This window comes from Scyliorhinus torazame, chromosome 12 (genome assembly GCF_047496885.1).
Source record: "Scyliorhinus torazame isolate Kashiwa2021f chromosome 12, sScyTor2.1, whole genome shotgun sequence".
In the NCBI taxonomy this organism is placed as follows: domain Eukaryota; kingdom Metazoa; phylum Chordata; class Chondrichthyes; order Carcharhiniformes; family Scyliorhinidae; genus Scyliorhinus; species Scyliorhinus torazame.
The window spans coordinates 30,274,182-30,298,517 of record NC_092718.1 but is presented as its reverse complement, the minus strand read 5'-3'; the positions used below and the strand labels follow the sequence as shown (position 1 = coordinate 30,298,517).

The window sequence follows — 24,336 nt, the reverse complement described above, 5'->3', positions numbered from 1 at the left end:
TCAAGCCACAGATAAAGCACAATCATTGTTATTCTGCAAAGCCTACATTACTGGTTTAATGTGAAATCCGGAAACCAAATTATCAAAATGATAAGGCCACAGAACTTTAAACCTCAGAATAGAATATTGGGGAAAGGATTTATTGAACATTAGGTAGAGGATTTATGTACACGCCCTGTTTTTAAATACCATTGTTCACCGATAAATCTGCAATAAGCAGCAGCAGAAACTTGTATTTATTTTTCCTTGTCCACACTCTTACAGCAGGTAACAAATTAGCCTAAAATGCTACCCTTTTATAGTCTTCATAAATTAGTTTTGTCTGGGGGAGCTTACCTATTTTCAGTGACATAACTTAAAAAAAACATTGACAAGTTCATATATTTGGAGCAGTGTAGGAGTTAAGCTAAAGACCCTGAACCTGACTCAAGGGGCTGAGTTCAAACAACCCAGACTAGTTTAACCAGCTTCATTTGATTGCCTGACCCAGTTTTTTATTATGAGTCACTCTATAAAACAGAGCTGGAATTGTACAAATCAATGGTCACTGATTCGTTTTGGACCTGCAGTTGAGCACATGACAATACAGAGACCAAGTCAAGGTTTTCAACAACATTAATTCCTGGTGTACTGCAGCTAAGTTACTTGGTGTAAATCCAGCAAGCTTGAAACATCACCGTTGTGTTTACATTCATTACTGTCTAAATCTATTTTTAAAAAGGCATTCAACCACCAAAGCACAAAAATATGAGCGAAATCCTTCTTAGTCTGGAGGCAAAAACAAACATACTTTGTCACCGTTTTAACCGGTTCTGATGGCTGCAATACAGCCTGCGTTTAATTTGGCCCTTTTCAAACCTCCGAGGGATTACATACTTGGGATAACACCTGCAGACCGATGCGTCAATTGACATGAGACGGCCCCTACAGTTTGAATATTTGCCTAGGTGTTCACACATCTAATTGTAACTTATTCCATAATCATAAACTGAAAGTTTAAAAATTAAATACTACCGTACATCAAAGCCTGTCAAGCGGGGGAAGCAGCTGGAACGCCAATTAGCCAGGTTTGTTATTCTGTACATAGGCTGGTTTTGGTCAATATTCAATGCACATCATTGTAATCACTACAAATTTGAAAGAGTGTCATCAATGTGATTATATTATTCTCTTGAAATCTCACAAGAGCCATGTACAAAACCCATATATTCCTGATATATATCTTTGATCACATCGCAATATTGTACAAGAGCTGTGGCGAGTTTGACTCAATAAGGTGTGTTTGTCTCTCTGTCTCCTCCCAAGGAGAAATTATGTCATGATTCTCCGTTTTGTTATTTCCTTGCTTGCATATATAAATTGATGACAGGAACAAGTAGCTGTAGCCTTGAAAGTTATGAAGGTTAAGGAAAGCAATTCTAATTACCTCTGAGTGTTTGCATCAATTAGCATTACAATGGCTTTCAAGCTCTTTATCAATGATAGACCAGACTGAGAGGCTTCCTCTCCTATGGCACTGATCGTGGCCCCTTTTATTTACATGATACAGAAGATAAGCAAAACCAGAGGCCATTTTTTTAAAACTACGATTAAGACTGTTTTGTTTTCAACATGTTGTTACTGGAACAAATGCTGTTTTGACATTGATCACAAATGGTGTATTGGCCTTTTACAAGGTTGGGCAATCTTTTGAAAGGCAATATCAAAACCTTGTTTTTTTTTTCCTTTCAGTTTTTGCATCCAAGCTTACGATCACCAAGCTTCATTAGCAATAGCTAAAGGTCTTTTACTGGGACAAACTATAGCTGAATCTGTGTAATAAAATTCAAAGTTCATGGGACATAAATGAGCACGTTTTACCTTTTTGAAATTGTCCACACTTGACAGCTGCTACTGACCCTCACCTACCTCCTCTCTGAAAACAAGTTATTCTTCACTGTAACTGAAGGAATACATTACATTATCATCACATTCTGCTGTGAAATTGAGCTTTAAGTAACTCTGTTTCAAACTTGGAGTTCACATTCCGCATGTAATTCTAATTAATGCCTGAAGGAAGCCTGTGGCCAACGGAATATACTATCCTAAAAGATTTGGACAATAATGAAAATCAATTTAAACATAATAGCATTGTTATTTTACTGATTGCTGTAGTATTTTCCAAACTACACAATAATATTGGGAGCTATGTTCAAATTAATTGGCTTAATTATTGCACAGTTTCCTTGCAGACATTGCAACCATTCTTTAGTTAGAAATCCATTGGTCAATGCTGTTGTCCATAATAGCTGCCAATGGAAACAGAGCAGCTCCCCTCGTGCCCCAATCAATAAATGTTGCAGTGTTGAGAAATTGAGACTAAAATTATCCATGTTCCGTGCTGTTCGCTGTGATAGTAGAGGCTCAGAAGCAGAAAAATGAACCTGTGTTCCTGTTTGAATCCATTGTCTGCTGCTGGGCACTGTGCGTGTGAAGACAAAGCTTTCCAATGAGGAGGAGCAGCCAATTGAGCAAGGTGCCAGAGGGCTGCCGGCACCTGGGAAACCAGAGCCCTGCATATGCCTGTGGGCTCTTGAAAGGAATGGAGAAAATTGTGATGGAAAAGACTTTAAAATTGGTGAGCTCACATGCATTGTTCCATAGAAGAATTACTAAATTCAATAGTGAAAAGCACCTTGATCTCTATTACATTGCGGGGAAAATTTGAGTCACTCTATATATTTCTACTTCTGTTTCGGTTGAATACGATATCTGCCCTTTTGATCAAATAATTAAACTCAATATGAAGCACTAGCCCAAGCACGCTCATCAACAGCTCTGCCACTACAGTTGCTCCGCGGTAATGTCATGTCATTTTTATGTGTCATGAAAAACAAACTCAATTACTTTGAACGTACGTGTTTACATAATGTTGACTCTGCAAGGGATTGACTGTAAAACTAATCCACCTCAAATGGACAAAAAAATTCTAATCTGGGGTAAATCTGGAATTAAAGATTGTGTTCCGTTCTCAAATTTTTAAGTGGTTAACTCCAAATGTGCCACGGAAACTCGTCTCTGGGAACAATAAAAACTATTTTCCTTTCAAAGTTTGCCTCCGAGATGAGGTGAGGAAGGGTCATTCTGCAGAACACGGACCATTTTTTAATACTGAACGTTTATCGAGCCCAGAATTTTCGACCTTTTAGCAAATTTTTAAAAAAGAATTTATCAACACAACAATCAGTTTCCATAATTTTGTCAAAACTTGCCTGGAGTTTTGAACTTGTCTTTCATTAGCTCACTGAAGGCAAGGCAAGAATGAGCAAGCTGATCAGTCAGTGCTGAATCACAAGATGCACTTCAATCAAGGCCGCTTATTTTGGCTCAAGAATATGTCAAATGACAAACAGCTATTGACATGAAGAAAACAAAGAAAGAAACAGCTTCCATTCACAGCCTCTGAGATTTCTCAAAGCACTTCAAAGCCAATGAAGTGGTTCTGAAGTAATGCAGGGAAGCATAGCAGCCAATCGGCATACAGCGAGGCCCAGCCATCCGTAATGAGATCACCTTCATAAAGTTGCTTGAGGAGTAAATGTCGGTCAAGGGGGATAGAAGCTCATTAGATGTAAAAGATACCTTTTGGACTTCATTAGATCATTGGCTTCTTTTTGGCTAATTTCGTTTTTCAGTTTTGTTGCATTACTAATATTTGGTTTAAAACTGTAAATCAACAGTGGGAACAAGAGCTTAAAAAGAAACATGATAACACTCATGCTTTGACTGAGTTACAGAGTGTACTGGAGGGAGTTACAATTCTGGTGCTGGCGAATGATTCACAAAATTCCTTTTTTGTCTTGTCTGTTTTTCTTTCTGCAGGTAGCTTCCATTTTGCGAAGGAAGACAGTGCCCAGCATGAAGCTCTGTGCTGATTATTCCTCCTTTTTGGTGCCCTTCTTTCTACTACTGATGGCTTGCCCAACTGAAGCCGTTAGCTTCCCTGAAGACGATGAACCTATTAACACGATAGAGTTCCACCGTAAGTGAAATGCCTCATGGAATGTCACTGTTTCTTCTGTGCACGTTGCAAACATTGATTTCGCGAAACCTGTGCCATAGTCACACAATCGCCTGACCAGGCAAACCATAGAACGGTGAAGCAGAACAAAAACAGGCCCACTTCTCTCGCCAATAAAATAATTACAGTGCAAATTGGAAGAAGACAGGATAAAGTAAGGCTTTGAATTTAATCTTTTTAAAATAATAATTAAGTGACACAGTTTGTACATATTAATCCACAGAACCATGGGCGTCATTCTCCGAAACCCGCCGGGTCGGAGAATGGCCGTTGGCCGCCGTGAATCCCGCCCCCGCCGAAGTCTCCGGTACCGGAGATTGGGCGGGGGCGGGAATCGGGCCGTGCCGGTTGGCGGGACCCCCCCCGCTCAATTCTCCGGCCCAGATGGGCCGAAGTCCCGCCCAGAAATTGCCTGTCCTGCCGGCGTAAATTAAACCTGGTATTTACCGGCGGGACCAGGCGGCGTGGGCGGGCTCCGGGGTCCTGGGGGGGGGGGGGGGGGGCGCGGGGCGATCTGGCCCTGGGGGGTGCCCCCACGGTGGCCTGGCCCGCGATCGGGGCCCACCGATCCGCGGGCGGGCCTGTGCCGTGGGGGCACTCTTTCCCTTCCGCCTCCGCCAGTCTCCACCATGGCGGAGGTGGAAGTGACTCTCCCCACTGCGCATGCGCGGGAAACTGTCAGCGACCGCTGACGCTCCCGCGCATGCGCCGCATTTCCGCGCCAGCTGGCGGGGCAACAAACGCCATTTCCGCCAGCTGGCGGGGCGGAAATCCCTCCGGCGTCGGCCTAGCCCCTCAATGTTGGGGCTCGGCCCCCAAAGATGCGGAGCATTCCGCACCTTTGGGGCGGCGCGATGCCCGTCTGATTGGCGCCGATTTGTGCGCCAGTCGGCGGACATCGCGCCGTTGGAGGAGAATTTCGCCCCTTGTCTTTAACAAATCGGATCACTGTTTATGATTCTGTGTTTAAGACATGTTTATTACTAACTGTGGTATTAAATAATAATTAATTTCTGCTGAAGTTGTCACTTGCAGCATTTTCAATATTTTCTGAATGAATGAACTAAAGATATCTGTCATTCCCCACCACCAGTCAGACCATGTCCGACAGCCGAGGTGGAATTCGCCCTTGCCCCCATTGGCGGGCGGGAGAATTCAACGGGAGGTCCAAAGATCGCTTTTAAGCTTGCGTGAATTTCCTGCGGGATTTTCGGCTGGTGCCAGCCATGGCAGTTCGGAAAAAAACCCTGGAGGCTGGCCGCGTGAAATAAACTTGCATCCCGAGAATGCGATGCCAGTGACGGCCGGACTGAAGTCTTCTAATCACACCCAATTCTCCACCCGCTGGCGGGAATACACGCCAGTGGAAAACATGTTTGGAAAACTTCGGCACTCCCATGAACAATGCCTGGGGCTGCCTCCAGAGTGCAGGATGGAAGCAGCCGACAGCCCTGGACACCAGACCACCACAGCAATGGATGGGAGGGGTTGGGGGGAAGCATCTACAGGTGGAACTTCCAGACTCAGTGTCCTGGCCGGGATCCATCTTCCAGCCTCTTGAGTGCTCCTGGAGACGCATTTTTCATTTTCAGGAAGTCCACCTTCTTTCTCAATAGTGGGTCAGTGATGTTGGGCACTTTTTCAATATGGCACCCAGATAGGACGGCGGACTACACACCATCAGGCTTGTCCTTCCAAGGAATACAGCACAAAGTATCCGGGTGCATGATTAATGAGGTCAGAGCCAGAAGATTAGATGTGTCTCATCAGCCTCTGTAGCGGGAAACACTCCAAGTTTTCTCGCCCATTGTCTTAGTTCCTTTCAATGAGTAAACATTAAAAGTGCCAATATAGCATTGTACCTACAGCCCCACAAAGAGGAAATGAATCTTTGCTGATGGTGAATGTCCTGGACAATGTTCCTCCTTAAAGCAGGTGAACTTCAAAGAGTGCCTGTCTTAGCAAACAGCTGGAGACATGGTTTAACATCTTGGCTGTAAGATTTTCCTCTAACAATGCAGCACTCCTTCAGTATTGCACTGGTCAGTATAAGTTTGTATGCTCAAATCTACGTGGACTTGAAATCACAGGCTTTTGACTCAGGTGAGAGTCAAACGTGTACAACAATGTTGGTCTGAGATCGACAGGACCTGATGGTGCTGGTCAGTAAATTACAAATGCCATATTGCTCAAACCAAACCAGCCAACTCAGCTACAAAAGCAGACTGAGATTGGCTACTCTGAGGTGCGGCACACTTCATGACCCCTGAAATCTGAGCACCATCGACAATGTTCAAGTCCCATTTTGTGCTGGAACATCTGCAACAGATGTGGATGAGTGCAGCCGCACCAATAATCATAATAATCTTTATTAGCGTCACACGTAGGCTTACATTAGCACTGCAATGGCGTTACTGTGAAAATCCCCATGTCGCCACACTCTGGCACCTGTTCGGGTGTCTAATTCAGAATGTCCAATTCACCTAACAACACATCTTTCGGGACTTGTGGGAGGAAACCGGAGGAAACTCACCCAAACATGGGGAGAACATACAGACTTTGTACAGTCAGTGACCCAAGCCGGGAATCGAACCTGGGTCCCTGGCGCTGTGAAGCAACAGTGCTAACAACTGTGCTATCCTGCCGCCCAAGTTCTACATCCTCCAGGAAAAGACATTCTGCTTCTGTGGTACCCCTGCTGATGAACTTCATAAGCACCCATCCAGCACTGGTGTACTGTGGCTGTAGTATGCACCATTTGTAGAATGCACTGCAGCAAACACTGGCTTACTCAAGATATTGGCCACAATTTAACCAAGTGAGGATTATGTCCCATATCAAGCGCATTTAGCCGCATGTTTCCCAGCATTTGCAGCGCCAAGAAACACACCACTATCTAATGTGACTCTGGTTAGATACAGGGCCTCAGCGTGGAAATCGTGGCTGAGGATGCACTTAGTCCCATTTCCTGTCCTGCTCGCTGAAACTCTTCAGTGCAGGAAGAGATCGGGGCATCATTTTTAAATGGCACGCCCCCCCCCCCCCCCCCCCTGCCCAATCACCACCGTGCAAAAAATGCCAGCTGGCAATGCCACCTTGGCAGTTCCAGGCTGGCATCCATGTCGCACTGCCAGGGTGCTAGTCTGGCAGTGCCTGGGTGGCACCACCAGTGCCATGGTACCAATGGTGGCATGCACCTGGGGGCCACATTTCCCCTGAGAGACCCCTGGTCTCCATTTGTGGATACCAGCACTGAACAGCACTCGCCCGAGGTCTCCACGATGAAGGGGATAGACCCCAACACCGTGGTTACTTCAGGGAATTGCATATTAAAGCGACAGTAGCTGTCTCGTTACAATGTGCAGATTTGACAAAAGGTAATCCCACCCACAATCATAGAATTTACAGTGCAGAAGGAGGTCATTCGGCCCATCGAGTCTGCACCGGACCTTGGAAAGAGCACCCCACCCAAGCCCACACCTCCACCCAATCCCCGTAACCTCACCTGACCATTTTTGGACACTAAGGGCAATTTAGCATAGCCAATCCCGCTAACCTGCACATCTTTGGACTGTGGAAGGAAACGGGAGCACCCGGAGGAAATCCACGCAAACACGGGGAGAACGTGCAGACTCCGCACAGACAGTGACCCAAGCCGGGAATTGAACCTGGAGCTGTGAAGCGACTGTGCTAACCATTGTGCTCTCGTGCTGCCCATAAATAGCGGGCTTCACATCACCTCTAATTTCCCTGACACGTCACACACCAGCTTAACTTCGTCATGTATCACCATTCCTTCACTGTCACTGTGTCAAAATCCTGGTGTTCACTACCAAGCATAATTGTGGGAGCGCCCATCACAAGGGCTGCGACAGTTCAAGAGCAAGCTCCACCAATATCTTCTTAAGTTGCAGCTAAGATGGAGCGATAAATGCAGTCGTGCCGGTTCCACCCACATCCTGAGACCAAAATTAAAATTACCGAATATCCCCAATCACAAGTGCTTGTAGAGAGTGAAATCGGTGTGGGTACAAAAATAGGCTGAAGCGGAACTGTCAATTATAATTCTAGATAACCTCCTTCCCAGCCAGGCAAGTGAGATGGCCATGTTTGTGATCACATGTCCAAGGTCATATGGCATCGTTCTCTGAAATTTGCAAAGTGAGAAACCCTGCGCTGGATTCTCCGCTCCTCCACGCCACTTTTTTTGCCTCGGCCCGCCGGCGGGATTCTCAGTTCCGCCGGCCGGTCAATGGGGTTTCCCATTGTGGGGCAGCCGTCGGGATACCGCCGGACGCCGACTAAATGGAGAATCCTGCCCCCCTCTGAGAAGCCGATACACTGATGTGATCCCGTCCACACGTCACCGCGACATTCTCATCCTGTTTGCACTGGAGTTCAGAGGTGCCCTGTGCCCTGTAAATGAAGGTAATTAATAAGTAAAGCTGGAATGACCGAGTCAGTGAGCAGGAGGGATCTCTGAATGAATACTTATCAGTGCCAGCAACTACATTTGGTCATCTGACAATCATTAATTAGAAAATAAATGTTAATGTCTCCCATGCTTGATGTCAAACACTAACGTGCCGGCGTTGTTTCATTCAAGTAAAATCTATCTGCAATACAATACATTATGTTTACAAATGGTTTGTACTAGCCCCATACCAGCAGTTAATTTCTTGCATGGATTTCTGAGCAACGTAATCTTGTGTGACGATACAACCAAATTCTTTATTCGCAGATTCGAGACAATATCCAATATTCAGAGGTCGGCTTTTAGGAAACGAGTCTTTGCACAGACTGGACTATCAGCTGATGCTGAAAATCGAAGATATACTTTATATTGCTGGCAGGTAACTGAGCTAATCTGGGTTTTTCTATTCTTTGCCCACTTGTATCAAATCGCAAATTTAAACATTAAACTTAAATCCCCCAGGCGGCATTCTCATCAAAAGTGAATTTAGAAAGGAAAGAAAAGGCTTAAGCTTGAATGGTGACCTCAACTTCTGAACTGTAATATAGCAAGCTCATTTACATGCTCAAATTGTATTTATTTTCAGGGACCAAGTCTACGCCATTAATTTAAATGATCCACCAAGGGGAGAAATCATTTCTAGCAAGGTACGTCAATTTTCTTCCCCTTTTAACATCTTCCTCGCTACCCTCCTCAACTGCATCCACGCTGTACAATGTGGTCAGTAGAACTAATTGTCCAGCCAACTCCTCGGTGAACTCCACAGCCATTTCTGGTTTATCCTTTAATTGTTACCATTGGCACCAAATCATACTTTTGTTTTTATCCCTCCTCCTATGGCACTATCTCCTGTTAAGCATCTCCCCCATGGTCCACCTCAATGAGACACCAAGGATTCTCGGGGAGGGGGCTTGACAGGGTAGATGCTGAGAAGTTGTTTCTCCTTGTGGGAGCATCTGGGACCAGGGGGCATAATCTCAGCGTAAGGGGGTCGCCAGTTTAAATCAGAGATGAGGAGGAATTTCTTCTCACGGGGTAGTGAATCTGTGGAATTCTTTACCGCAGAGAGCTGCAGAGGCCGGGTTCAAGGCTGAGATGAACACATTTTTAATCAGTAAGGGAATCAAGGGTTATGAAAAATTGTGGATTATCAGACCAGATCAGTCATGATCTCATTAAATGGCAGAGCAAACTCGGCTCACTTCTGCTCCTATATATTGTGGTCAATGGCCTCTTCTTTAAAATGCTCTGCATCAATGGATCCTCCCTCTCATTTGCATTCTACCCCATTGACGACGCTGACTGCAAACATCTAAGATCAGCTTCCAGGTGTATGCTGATGACACCCAGCTCTATCTTCCCACCATCTCTCTCAACCACTCCCTGTGTTGGGTCAGATTATTTCTCCAACACCCAGTTTGGTTTAGCCACAATTGCCTCCAATTAAAAAACCCAAGTCATTGTCCGTGGCCCTTGCCACAATCTGGTAGCCATATTCTCTTCATTTTAAGCACTGCTGTAAAATAACATTGGCTGTCTTTGCCCCGCCTCTAATCATCTGCTGTCTGTCACTTCCAGAGAAGACGGTTATCATGCTCTCTTGGCCACCTCCCATTATTTGTCACTTCTACCTCACCCAAACCCTGTTATCCCTAATGCCAGCCTGCACCAGGGCCTGCGTACTCAGCTCAATTTACTCTCTGACCTAATGGGGCAGAGGTGGTGCAGTGGTATTGCCACTGGATGAATAATCCAGACTTGGGATTCGAATCCCATGTAGTTAACTCTTAACTGTTCTCCAACATCTTCTCAGAGGTCTAGCCTTGGTGGTGGGAACCCTGTTGATGTACAGGCCAGGGAAATCGGGTGATGTTCTTGCAAGGAAAGGGACATAGTATTAGTGGATGGTCAGGGAAAATATTTGGATTACTCAGAACCCACTTGACACAGAATAAATGTGTAGAGGCTCCTCACTTTTCTCTCGCAAGCCACCTCGCTCTCAGTGCCGGCCCACTCGCACCCTGCGAGCTCCACAGTTTGTTCCTCAAATGAAGTCAGGATCTTCAACTCCAGCATCCCACTGCCTGTCTTCACTTGCTCACAGCGGTTGTGAGGAACCTTCTCCTGCAGGAAAACATAAGGGGATAACATTAACAGATCATCTAGCGGGTCAGATGTCGATGCAACCAGGCATGTGTGGGCACGGCGCACGAGCAGGGAGGGGGAAGTGAGGGGAAGAGTCCCAAGGGATGTGAGGAAGCCTGTGAGAGGTTGGTGCTGACATCCTGGTAGCATGTGGGATTGAGGTGGCATTCCGAGAGATGAAAGCAAGGTGGAGTGCAAAGAGGATGCCTGAAGCACTTACCCTGGCGGAATGGAATAGGCCGTTCACCTTTTGGTGGTATTGCACCCCCGTCCGCTTGTGGTGCTGGCACTCACTGGTGTGGCCACCGTCTCCCAGGCGGGGTTGGTGAATTTGCTGGAGGGTCTCCTGTCAGCCTGTGGGTAGATTGTTGCCCTTCTCTCCTCCACCGCATCCAATGTTCTGGTTAGGGTCCCCTCCGTAAAGCGGGGCGCTGGCTTCCTCGCTGTCATTCCCCTGGATTGAATAAGAGCAAGTGCTGTGTGTGTGGAGCCATTTGAATGCAGCCTTGATTAAAGTTCTCAGATAGCCCCCAGAGTGGGTGAATCAGACGCTTTGTGTCACAGGTGCAGCGTTTTTAATGTGGGGAAATTTTGTAAAGTGCCTAAAAAGAATTGCAGTCTGGATCGCGCCAGCACGATGCGCACCAGCTTTTGCGCCAAAACTGACACATAGCCAAATTGTGGGGAAAATCTGCCCACAAGGCACCCCTCCCAATATTTCCTCATTTTTCTGATGCCTCTACAGTTTTCTACATTAAAAGGGCTACATAAGAGTTATTTTTCTTACTTTACACTGTCATTTGTTTCCCCTACCCTTATCCATGCTTTGTTTGTCTTTTGCTATGAACGCTTGAAGAAATGCTCACTGGGCCAAACAGACTCAGCGATTCTGACACATGAGTATTCAGTTGAACCAGCCAGCTTTGGTCACTTGAGGATGTTAGAATGTGGCAAATGGTCCAATATTTTGTGCTGAATTTGTAAAATGCTACCGCTCTCGAGTCGAGTACAAGTTTGGGGCTAGCATACTTACGTGTGCCAAAGGGAAGGCTCACAAGTGATAATGGAGACAGGTTTTGAGAGGCAGAGTCAGATACACAGGCTCAGCTGAAATATTTCAATGTCCTAACACTCATACAGTGATGGAACAATTGTAAAACTGACAAGCTTGTTACATACTGTGTTTGGTGCTCGTAGGTTGCAAAGTAACCAGCTGAGAAATATTGAGAGTTTAAATCCATTTATAAAACGCTATTACAAAATGTTGCAACCATAATTTTCTTCTGCTGGATCAATGAGTCCAATCTGAACAGTAAATGTATCTACATTGTGATAGAAACTAACCTGGAAGTCAAGACAGCAAGACAGAAGTAACTGCGCCATGAAGGGCAAACACAAAGTAAGTACTATATTCTGAATTATTGCCTGTCGATGCAATTATACTCCCAATAACCAGTTGATTTAACACAACCACTGGGCTTCGATCTCCATATAGTGGAGTGTGGCATACATAGTGTATTAACTGAAGTGAATGATGAAACTATTGATTAATATAAATATTTGGCTTCTGAGATAGACGCACGGCTTATACATTGGAGTGAATGGGAATGAAATATTGATAGCTATTGGCGTGAATGGGAATAATGCATTGATATTCTGTGCTGAACCAGACGTTCATTTATCTGAATTACGCTGTATTTTGACTGAGACAGACTACTTCATTTATTATAAGCTGATTAAATCAGAGATGCAGTATCTATCTAATGCATTTTTGGATTTATTTTTCCATTAGGATGAATGCCACAATTTTATCAAAGTCTTTGTCCCCAAATCTGACGACACTGTCTTTGTTTGTGGCACAAACGCTTTTAACCCTGTATGCAGATATTATCGGGTGAGTAATGATGAGACCTTTTGTCAATTAAAATCGACCGATTCAGCAGAATTGATCCCTTTATCTGCCCAAGTGGGCCCAGCATGTCTTCAGAGTTTCCAGCAATCCATCAGCAGTTTGGTTCTTTGCAGATTAATTGATTAACAGTTTCAGTGGAAGTAAAGCCTAAAAATGTTAATGTCGCTACTGAGCGAGGCTTTGATAAGCTCAGAGAACAGCTCGAGATGTGCCTCTGCCTTTCAAACAAAAGCAAAAATGGACACCCAAGGTCAACTGCTCCACTGAAAGCGAAAATGAATATCCAGAAAAGACTTGAAGCCTTTAATATTTCATCATTGCAAATTTATATGAAAACTTAATTTCTGGAAGGATGACCCATAACCTTCGCATTTAGATCCCTTATCTGAAAGATTGCTTGAATCAGAATGGCATGAAAAATGTACTTATTTTCAAAAATATTAATAAATCACTTCAAGAAGTAACAATTAATTTTTTTTGCAATATTAGAAGTTTGCAAAGGTTAATGCTAATGTCACAGAAGAGCAGAACACTTGAATACATCAATAGTAATTGTATTATAGTCATATAAAATGTTATTGCTTCACAGCTGTTGTACGAACAATGCTGACACATAGGTATAATTTATCTTCATTTTATGTAGTTGGACACTTTGGATCATAATGGCGAAGAAGTCAGTGGATTGGCACGGTGCCCATTTGATGCCAAGCAAACCAACGTTGCCCTCTTTGCTGGTAAGATGTTCATTAGCATTGAATCTAAATGATTGATAATGTTTATAGTGTCAATGCAAGTTTGGAAAGATACGGCGGCTCATTGTGTGCCAAGTTTGTGTCACCAACATTATTACAGCCGATAATTCATTTCAATGTGGAACTACTCAGAACACCAGTCTATGTACATTTATAGAAATAATATACACAAGCATACAGTAACAGTATCCAGGAACTGAAGTAACCACAGGAGAACATTGTGCAAAGTAAGGCTAAAATGAATAACTTGCTTTTTGCCTGCTTCATATTCTAGACAATAAATTGTACTCAGCAACAGTTGCAGACTTCCTGGCCAGTGATGCAGTCATCTATCGTAGTATGGGGGATGGGTCAGCTCTCAGGACAATTAAATACGATTCAAAATGGATCAAAGGTAATGCTAAAATTGTGCACACTGTTGAATCTGACTTCAAGCTAAGTAATGTATTGTAAATTAATATAATGTGAACTTTTATTCCTAGACACAGGGCAATTTGTTAAATGTTTCCAAACCTGGGGCGTCATTCTCCGGCCCCCCAGCCGGGTTGGAGAATCGCCGGGGGCTGCCGTGAATCCCGCACCCGCCGGTTGCCGAAGTCTCCGGCACCGGATATTCGGCGGGGGCGGGAATCGGGCCGCGCCGGTTGGCGGGCCCCCCCGCTCGATTCTCCGGTCCGGATGGGCCGAAGTCCCGCCGATAAATTGCCTGTCCCGCCGGCGTGGATTAAACCACCTTTTGAACGGTGGGACAAGGAGGCGTGGGCGGGCTCCGGAGTCCTGGGGGGGGGCGCGGGGTGATCTGGCCCCGGGGGGTGCCCCCACGGTGGCCTGGCCCGCGATCGGGGCCCACCAATCCGCGGGCGGGCCTGTGCCGTGGGGGCACTCTTTCCCTTCCGCCTCCGCCACGGTCTCCGCCATGGCGGAGGCGGAAGAGACTCCCTCCACTGCGCATGCGTGGGAAACTTAGCGGCCGCTGACGCTCCCGCGCATGCGCCGCCCGGGGATGTCATTTCCGCACCTGCTGGCGGGGCAACAAAGCCCGTTTCCGCCAGCTGGCGGGGCGGAAATTCCTCCGGCGCCGGCCTAGCCCCTCAATGTTGGGGCTCGGCCCCCAAAGATGCAGAGCATTCCGCACCTTTGGGGCGGCGCGATGCCCGTCTGATTGGCCCCGTTTTGGGCGCCAGTCGGCGGATATCGCGCCGTTTCGGGAGAATTTCGCCCCTGGCGCCTGACAAAAATAGTGTTTGTGTGTGTAGCTGAAAATGCCAGAAGTCTAAATATGCATTTAATATGTTTTAACAGAGCCTCACTTCCTACATGCTGTTGAATATGGAAATTACGTGTATTTCTTTTTCCGAGAAATAGCTGTTGAACACAACAACCTTGGAAAGGCAAGTTGCTCTTCTCGAGGTGACAATTCACAGTCACAAATGAGCGTGAGAAATATTAATGAGTTTTGCTTAAAAAAGCAAATTGCTGAATCTATATCAGCGTGTTCAGTAAACATATGGTAGGCTAGTTTATGAATAATTATAAATGACTAATCTGGATTACACATTTGGAAAGAGTGGGAGGTTATAAATTGTCAGGTATTTCATTCTGGTGTAATTAGAATCAATGTTTAGGGGATTTATCTTCTAATTGCATTTGCCATGAGGATCTTTTGCCTCGCCTGTTCCTGCTCATTTGTTCTATAAGTGAAAATTTAAGATTTACAGACACTATGATCAATTTTGCTGAAAGATTTCTAAAAAATTATTCTTCCCTCTAAAGGCTCCCACTAATAAATATTTTAGTCTCACTAATGCTGTTCATGTTACTTGCAATCCCACATAGATTTGCCACAGTAAATTATTAAGCATCTTACTCATGGTTAATTAAAGTGGTTACAACTCATTGACCATATGTTTTTCAATATTGTAGAGCAGGTCTGGGAGTACTATGCTTATTTGGAAGTCCTTAAAAAAATTGCCAATCACTAAAGAAAGCGTTAATTACAGTTGGTTTTGGAGTAATTTATTAAAAGTAAAAAATATATAAATAGTAATAGTATAAAGTCAATTTTTAATATCATAGTTTGGCACAAATGAGTCTTGTTCAGTGTATCATTTGTGTTTCTTCACAGGCTGTTTACTCGCGTGTAGCAAGAATTTGTAAGAACGACATGGGAGGATCCCAGCGGGTGTTGGAAAAACACTGGACATCATTTCTAAAAGCTCGTTTAAACTGCTCAGTTCCTGGAGATTCATTCTTCTACTTTGATGTATTACAGTCCATCACAGACATTATAGAAATCAATGGGTACCCGACCATTGTCGGAGTATTTACGACCCAGCTTAACAGGTGAGGAATGGCTAACCTAGCATCAAATTGTTGGCATTTCATCCGGATGTTAAGAGGTGGGATGCAAAGGTGGGGCCTGGCGTTTCAGATGGGAACACAATCTGCGTTTCCTAGTGTACTGGGTTTAATGGATTTCCTCGCTTGAAAAGCAGTTTGATTAGCAGGTTTGGCTTCTTGTCGAGTGTGAAGTATGCTGGAACGAGCCGCAGGTGCAGGTGCAGGTGAATCCGATCCATCCACTGGCCAGAATTAGCAGGCCATTCCTGCCGGTGGGAACCCCCAGTCCCGAACCTCCGCCACCGGTTTCCCAAAGACAGGGGAAGTATTCAACGGGGAACCCTGTTGGCAATGGCGGGATCAGAAAATCACCCCGCCAGCCACTGGTGGGCTTCTTCCACCACTGCAAAACATGCGGCGGGAGGAGGGAGGTTGGGGGGGGGGGGATTACACCCACTGGGTTGGTTTGAAGATCCGGTGGACGTGCTACTCCTCCTTCTGACCCACAAAGCAGTGCTGTAAAAGCACTTCAGCTTCTCTTCAGTGCCATCCTCACCTTCCTCACAGTTTTGCATTTCTCACTGCCTGGGAGACCCGGCCACCACCTTGTCCTGCCTCCATTGCTACTTCCCCAGAGGAGGGCAAATAGAAGGTCGAGGCTTCAGGGGCGAAATTCTCCCCCAACGGCGCGATTTCCGCCGACTGGCGCCCAAAACGGCGCCAATCAGACGGCATTGCGCCGCCCCAAAGGTGCGGAATGCTCCGCATCTTTGGGGGCCGAGCCCCGACATTGAGGGGCTAGGCCGGCGCCAGAGGGATTTCCGCCCCGCCAGCTGGCGGAAATGGCGTTTGTCGCCCCGTCAGCTGGCGCGGAAATGACATTCGGGGCGGCACATGTGCGGGAGCGTCAGCGGCCGCTGACAGTCTCCCGCGCATGCGCAGTGGGGAGAGTCTCTTCCGCCTCCGCCATGGTGGAGGCCGTTGCGGAGGCGGAAGGGAAAGAGTGCCCCCACGGCACAGGCCCGGCCCGCGGATCGGTGGGCCCCGATCGCGGGCCAGGCCACCGTGGGGGCACCCCCCAGGGTCAGATCGCCCCGCGCCCCCCCCCCCCCCCCCCAGGACCCCGGAGCCCGCCCACGCCGCCTTGTCCCGCCGGTAAATACCTACGTTAATTTACGCCGGCGGGACAGGCAATTTCTCGGCGGGACTTCGGCCCATCCGGGCCGGAGAATTGAGCGGGGGGCCCCGCCAACCGGCACCGCCCGATTCCCGCCCCCGCCCAATCTCTGGTACCGGAGACTTCGGCAACCGGCGGGGGCGGGATTCACGGCGGCCAACGGCCATTCTCCAACCCAGCGGGGGGTCGGAGAATGACGCCCCAGATCTTTAAAACTTTGAGGATCTGTGTGACCCAAACCCCCACATTTGTGGAAAGCTAAAATTCAGCTCTTTGGTCGAATGAATTTTTTCATGCCATATTTTCCTATCTTGTACAGCATCCCTGGATCGGCAGTGTGTGCCTTCAATATGGAAGACATTGAAAAATCATTCAAAGGAAGGTTTAAAGAACAAAAGACCCCAGACTCTGTTTGGACTGCTGTGCCAGAAGATAGGGTACCAAAGCCTAGGTATATTATTTTATTATTACCACTATCAATGTTAATAACATCAATGATTTGACAGATTTTCTCAGTTGACTCACCTTGAGTGAGATGTTACATGATTTTCTTTTTAATGTTTTTTATTGGGTTTTTGAACATAATGGGCGAAATTCTCCGTAATCGGCGTGATGTCCGCCGACCGGCGCCAAAAACTGCGCAAATCAGTCCGGCATCGCGCCGCCCCAAAGGTGCGGAATCCTCCGCATCTTGGGGGGCCGAGCCCTAACCTTGAGGGGCTAGGCCCGCGCCGGACTGATTTCCGCCCCGCCAGCTGGCGGAAAAGGGCTTTGGTGCCCCGCCAGCTGGCGCAGAAATTACATTGCCAGGCGGCGCATGCGCGGGAGCGTTAGCGGCCGCTCACTGCATCCCCTCGCATGCGCAGTGGAGGGGGTCTCTTCCGCCTCCGCCATGGTGGAGACCATGGCGAAGGCGGAAGGAAAGGAGTGCCCCCGTGGCACAGGCCCACCCGCCAGATCGCCCCGTGCCCCCGCCAGGACTCTGGAGCCCGCCTGCGTCGCCTTGTCCCGCCGGTAAGAGAGGTGGTTTAATCCACGCCGGCGGGACAGGCATTCCAGCAGCGGGACTTCGGCACACCCGGGCCGGAGAATCGCCGGGGGGGGGGCCTGCCAACCGGCGCGGCGCGATTCCTGCCCCCGCCGAATCTCCGGTGCCGGAGAATTCGGCAACCGGCGGGGGCGGGATTCACGCCAGCCCCCTGCGATTCTCCGACCCGGCGGGGGATCGGAGAATCTCGCCCAGTATATTTACAGTTATGTACACAGAATGAAATAAGAATGAAATATTTTTTAAAAACTGGTGGGATATTGTACACCAGCTCAAAAATAGCAACTCTGTATAGTTAGCAATATTACATTTAACAAATAAGTAGACACATGGTTGCGGGGGTGGGGGGGGGGGAAACTGGGGAGGTATATATACATTTGGGTGCTGGAGAAACAATGACAGTAATTATGTCTAATACAGAGAGGGCAATACGAGAATGGACCTGGTATTGGTGTTGTTACTTGCTTCAGAAGTTACATGATGAGGATTTTTTTAAATTGTTGAGAACATTAACAATATAAACAGTCAGGTCCCACTCATGGCCTTTAGGAACACAAAAATCAAAATGCTCAACAGTCCAGTGCAGTGCTAAGATTGTGATGCGCTGTTGGCTGTCTTTCAGGTGAGACGTTAAAGCTAGACACCATTTGTTCTCCCAGCTGGACATAGAAGTTCCCACAGCACTGTTTTGAAGAAGAGTAAGGGAGTTAGCCTGGTGCCGTGACCAACATTTATCCCTCAAGTCAAGGTCGCAAAAATCAGATTATCTGACCACTACCACACGGTTGTTGTGGAAATTTGCTGTACATACCCACATTCCCAAAATTACAAGAGTGACCACCCTTCATTGGCTGCAAAGTGCTTTGGGATTTCCTGTGGTATTGAAGGGTGCTATATAAATGCAAGTTTTTCTTTATTAAAAACTTTTCATCATGTAACTTTTACAGGACATACTCTTATAAATTTTTCTATTGTCTTTTGTTCTGCTAAATTATTGTCTTTTTTTTTTTAAGACCCGGATGCTGTGCTGGACATGGTCCAGCAGAATCTTACAAAACATCAATTGACTTTCCCGATGAAACACTGTCCTTCATCAAATCCCATCCACTGATGGATTCTGCTGTTCCCTCACTCATAGAGGAGCCCTGGTTCACCAAGACCAGGGTCAGGTAAGGCATCATGAATCATTCAACTACAAATGCCTGACTGTAACTTTCACATGGAACCCCTTTATGATGTCTCACTTTTGCGTTTCAGATACCGTCTGACAGCGATTGCCATCGATAATGCTGCAGGTCCACGTCAAAACTACACCGTTACCTTTATTGGTTCAGAAGCCGGCATGGTGCTTAAAGTATTAACAAAAACCAGCCCCAGTTCCCTCAATGACAGCATTCTACTGGAGGAAATGGATGTTTTTAACCCCTTAAAGTACGTCAGGTGTTCATGATTTAACTCAATAAAAAACGCAAGGGTGTACACAGTAGTTAAAGCAGTTACAAAGAGTATGGTGTCAGATAGAGGAGACTGGGGAAAGTACTTAAAGAGACATTTCCCAATGTAACCAAACTGTCTCACCATGGGATTCTTGGAATTTATTCTGCTCCCCTTGCCCACAATGCTCTTCGGATTGCCAATACTGTAAACATTTGGTGTGTGATCACTTTCCCAAGCACGGGCACCTCTACCTTTGGCATTCCAGTACGAAGTCTTACAACACCAGGTTAAAGTCCAACAGGTTTGTTTCGATGTCACTAGCTTTCGGAGCGCTGCTCCTTCCTCAGGTGAATGCAGAGGTCTGTTCCAGAAACACATATATAGACAAATTCAAAGATGCCAAACAATGCTAGGAATGCGAGTTTGGCATTTTGGCATTCCAGGTCACAAACTCCATGTACCAGGCTGTTTTCATTCTATCATACCTGAGTGTATCAATAATCCCTGGCATCAGATTGAGAAGAGACAAAATGTTGCCATATGTGAATATTCCAAATGAGGATACTTCCTAGATGGTTCGTCAGTTTTCCTGACTCATTTAACTGGGCAGAATTTTATTTCACAACATCCTCCACTAATTGGACATCCTTTAATTGCCAACAGTGCAGGAGAAAACAGTAACCCGGAAATACAAGTGACCACGATTGCAGATAATTTTACAAGATTTTTAAATCATTGGGAGTTGAGGGATATCTTAACGAAATGGCGGACTGTATAGCCATGGGTTGTTTTTTTGTTTGACCATTTATAATATTCCCAACCTTTAAGAAAGTGCAGTTGACTTGAGATTTTTCTGGTTGAATCAAAACAAACAGGTGCAATGCTGCTAATGAAGATGACAGGAAGGTCCTGGGATTACAGATTGACAAAGATCATCATGCTTTGTTCGTGGCCTTCTCCAGCTGTGTCATCCGTGTTCCTCTCAGTCACTGTGAACATTATGGCACGTGCAAGAAGTTAGTATTTCTGAACTTTGTGATCATTTCCTTTACGACCGATCAAGGGAAAAGTCAGAATGGCAGTTATAATGAAATGAATGCCATGAAATTATGCCAATCATTTAGCATGCATATCAATATTTCACACAGTAAATTCAGGCAGTGCATCTAGACAGAAGGATATTGTGAAAGTGCTGAGTTGATTCAAGAACATTGTTTGCTGTGGAAAAGGGTTCAAATAATAGGGTTGCGGCTGGGGACAGGTACAGGGACAGAAACTCCCAAAATGTTTATATAATGCAAGATATTGCCAATTTAACAATCTTCCCACCTTTGTTGAAATAGTAGGAGCGCTACAGGTATCTCGAATGTTAACTTTCAAATGTTAACTACCTTGGCCGGGGGATGAGGCGGTGTTGGGGGGGGTTTGTGGCGAGAGAGAGAGATACCTGGGGGAAATGGAGATCGGGAATTCTCTGCCAGAGGCATGGGAAGGGAATCAGCAGCCTTTGATTTGGACGATGGGGTTTTGGAGGTCCCCAATTGAAAGGCTTTCTCAGGCAAGCATGCTGGATCCTGGAGGTATAAAGACATTCACCTTGGATGTAGCTGCCAAGTTTCCTGGCCTCTGGGAATGCTAAACTGAAAGGCTTAAAAATATTCTGGCCAGAAGCCCCATTATCATAAAGTGCCAACTCGCCTTGGTGTGGATTGGTTGCTCACGTGCATTCCTACAGGCAGAAAGGGACAGGTTGGAAATCTAAATTTAATGCCTCATCTGTCCAACTCAAACCCACCAATTATTTTTCATTAAAACGCCTTCTCCACCCCCAACACCCCAAATCTGCAGTTTGAATCATAGACTTCAGAAAAATTGTCGGGAATGTTTGCGTGACTGAGATAGGGAAATCTACGGAAAAAACAGGAGTGACCCGTGAATTTAAACTTTGCTGGTGACTATGAGAGAGACAGCACTTTTTTTAATCAGTAAGTAACCAACAGGTGCTGTGCAACCTCGAGCAATACCAAAAAGGAAGAGTGCAACGTTACAAGAGAAATTATTAGGAAGAAAATGCTGTCCTTTCCATAACCGTCACAAATTTGGGAGCATTTTTCAGTAGCCATTCCACATGCTGCTTTGCTGTGAGGATCTGAAATAATCTTTTGCAGTTTGGTAAGCGACCATAAATTTGAAAGGTTGTGCAAATGTAAAAATGTAATCACACACTGAACTAAAACATCAACACTGACTGCAGAACTCTCACCGGATGTTCAGCTGATTTAAATGCCCCTTTAATATTTTATCTCCAGCTCGAGACTTCCAGGACAGCTGCCAGTTGCGGTGTGTGTGTGTGCTGTAGGGGGTAGGGGTCGTGGTGGGTCGGGGTGCCAGGGCAGCATTTAGGATAAGTCTTTAGACATTCTGGATTATTATAGCAAGGGAAAGCATTAGCATGTCCTTCATGCTTATAATAAACCACAGAAATAGACCTACAAATGGCTTATTTACGGAATTCAGAAGGAAAATAATCAGATATACTGTGGAAAAAAAATCTTAATTAAATTCTCAATCGATTTAAAGAGTGGCTCATTAAGACTATATCACTGGTGAAGTAAATAAGATATTTCACTGTTCCTGTTATATCATATGCCCATGTTTGGAGATTTTACTTGTAAACTATATGCACGCATCTCTGAAAGTTTAAGTAGAATGGGTTCACACTCATTGGACTTCAAAAGAATGGGAGGTGATCCCATTGAATCATAATAGATAATGAGAGAGCTATTTTTGGCCTTCTCTACCCCAGAAGGCTGTGGGTACTTATCCGTTACGTATATTCAAGGCTGAGATCAAGTGATTTTTGAACAGTGATGGAGTTAAGGGATATATGGGCCGGGATTCTCCGATCTGTGTTCGCCCGCCACCGCTGCCAGCGAGAATGGAGAATTTGGCGCTCAGTCAAAACTCCATTCACTGCAAAGTTACTGGAGAATCCCGCCGGCGTGAACTGACGGAGAATTACGGCCATGGTCAGGGGAGTGAGGGGAGTAGCGAAGTTCATCACCCACAAGCTTACTGAATGGCAGAGCAGAATTCAAGGGAAGCATGGGCTCCTATTTGTTTTGTACTCTTATGCTGATGGTTCAACAAGGCAAATGGTTCACAAAGGCGGTGGGTTCGAATGCCAGAACATGCACGCTAAAAATTAAATCGGAGGGGAAAAAATATTAATGTCCAGTAAGAGTTTTATCCCCAGAAATCAATGGACTTGCAGATTAAGTTAGCTAGAAAGAGGTCAAAAGCATTCCTAGGGAGAACCACGATTGAGGGGAATGATGAGAAGATGGGGAGAGTGGGATGTACATTTGAAAAAAAATTGGACATCCCTTGTTCATAAAATTCTTGGGTGCTTGAGTACAGGTTTCCTAGATCCAGGGTGATTCCTCGATCTAGCACTCCCCGTTTCCATGATTTTGCAAGTTAGTGTTGTCTCTGTGAGCACCAGATCACGGAATCGCCCCTAAAGAACCCACCCATTCTTCTCCTGTTCTCGCTTTCAAAAAAAACCGAGGTGGACCCACAAGAGATGCCAGTTATTGTTTTCCATTTCACCCACAGAGCTTGCGTTGGGTCACAGGATCCATACTGTGCTTGGTTGGATAATAAATCCTGTGGAATTGTGAGACCTGGTGTAAAGTAAGTCATGTTTTCTAGCTGACGTTTTAATTTCTGATAAGACTGAATTCCGTTGGGAGAGCTGGGGCTTATTTTTCCCTCCTCATCCTACTGCCGAAGCAATTTTAGTTTCACAGACAAAACACGGTTGTGTTTCAAGCGTCTCAGGACTTTTTTTTTTGCTCTTTATCACCAGCACCGTGTTTGAACAAGATGTAGAGTCTGGTAACACGGCACATCTTGGAGAGTGTCATGGTAAGTAAGATTTCTTGAATCAATTTGTTTTGATGTGGAGGGAATTTAGAACGTGAAGCCACCAAACCAGTCATTTGAGGTTCTGTGAAGGTGCCCGGACCTTGTTTTACCAAGTTGCGCTATACAATTTAATGCATGTCTGACATGCCACACAGCTAACGCGCATTGTTTCAACAAAAAAAAACTTTCATTATCCTAATATAGTTTGCAGCGCTTTTGTGATTTCTAAGTGGACACACATCAAGCTAATATTCCGATGTTTTGTTATTGTAGCATACACAGCTGGTTTTAATGAAACTTTCAGTTGCTAAGTGCATTACCTTTTTTATTTCACCGATCTTTCTTTTAATTCTTTTAGAAATCTTGGCCACCACGCCAGATTACAAAACATTTGGTGATCCGACGTCTGGTTAGTTTTGTTGTTGCTCCTTTTTTTTTTTCACGTTTACCGTTTCTTTCCCTCCACTTCCTCAGCAAACTTTCCACTTTCCCTATCTGCTCGCTTGGCAGATGGCCGTGTGTGAACTGCTCTACATCTTCCAGCCACCTTCATTAGCGTTTCCCCGCACGTTTTCCAAGCCACCACTGACTAATCGGATCTCTTACCCAAGGTTGCCTTTTAACACACTATTCAACATTGGCTGCATTCTGTTACAGCCCAGGTTGCTTTGCTTCCCAAGCATGTATAGGCATCTGGTAAACTACTAATTTCGCTTATCTGTTTTCTCTTTGAAGTCAAGATCCATGCTTCAGTAATGTAACGTTAACACCATAAAGCAGTAGATCGTTATGTCAAATTGAGAATATATGTAATGTAGTTCTGTGAAAAGGTTGAAATGCTTGAACAATATTATGTGGTAGAAATCATACTTTGCTCTTTTCCTCTTTATATGCCACGCATACTAGTGTGAGCGAAACACCAGTATCCATAATTCCTGAGCGTTTTCCACTAATGGCCTTCCATAGAAGAAGTTCAATGCCTGTTGTAAGAAGATCTCCAGGGCGGCACAGTGGTGCAGCGGTTAGCACTGCTGCCTCACGGTGCCAAGGAGCCGGGCTCG

At 45.6% G+C, this 24,336-nt stretch overlaps 1 protein-coding gene across 11 annotated transcripts in view; it reads left to right on the top strand.

The window, feature by feature from the left end:
• sema6d (semaphorin 6D) overlaps positions 1-24,336 on the top strand; it is a 424,805-nt gene that overhangs the window by 380,803 nt on the left and 19,666 nt on the right. For 7 of the 11 annotated variants that reach the window (XM_072470609.1, XM_072470613.1, XM_072470606.1 and 4 more), the window contains 16 exons: positions 3,862-4,021; positions 8,802-8,913; positions 9,121-9,181; positions 12,016-12,078; positions 12,472-12,573; positions 13,235-13,325; positions 13,618-13,737; positions 14,646-14,734; positions 15,469-15,686; positions 17,180-17,311; positions 18,922-19,077; positions 19,166-19,339; positions 20,221-20,361; positions 22,964-23,041; positions 23,217-23,275; positions 23,634-23,684. In XM_072470609.1, the coding sequence (XP_072326710.1) occupies positions 3,898-4,021; positions 8,802-8,913; positions 9,121-9,181; positions 12,016-12,078; positions 12,472-12,573; positions 13,235-13,325; positions 13,618-13,737; positions 14,646-14,734; positions 15,469-15,686; positions 17,180-17,311; positions 18,922-19,077; positions 19,166-19,339; positions 20,221-20,361; positions 22,964-23,041; positions 23,217-23,275; positions 23,634-23,684 (1,771 nt within the window). In that variant the 5' untranslated portion in view covers positions 3,862-3,897. Of the gene's footprint in view, positions 1-2,473; positions 2,618-3,861; positions 4,022-8,801; positions 8,914-9,120; positions 9,182-12,015; positions 12,079-12,471; positions 12,574-13,234; positions 13,326-13,617; positions 13,738-14,645; positions 14,735-15,468; positions 15,687-17,179; positions 17,312-18,921; positions 19,078-19,165; positions 19,340-20,220; positions 20,362-22,963; positions 23,042-23,216; positions 23,276-23,633; positions 23,685-24,336 lie in introns of those variants that run through there. The other 4 variants (XM_072470605.1, XM_072470603.1, XM_072470614.1 and 1 more) reach the window with 2 other exon arrangements.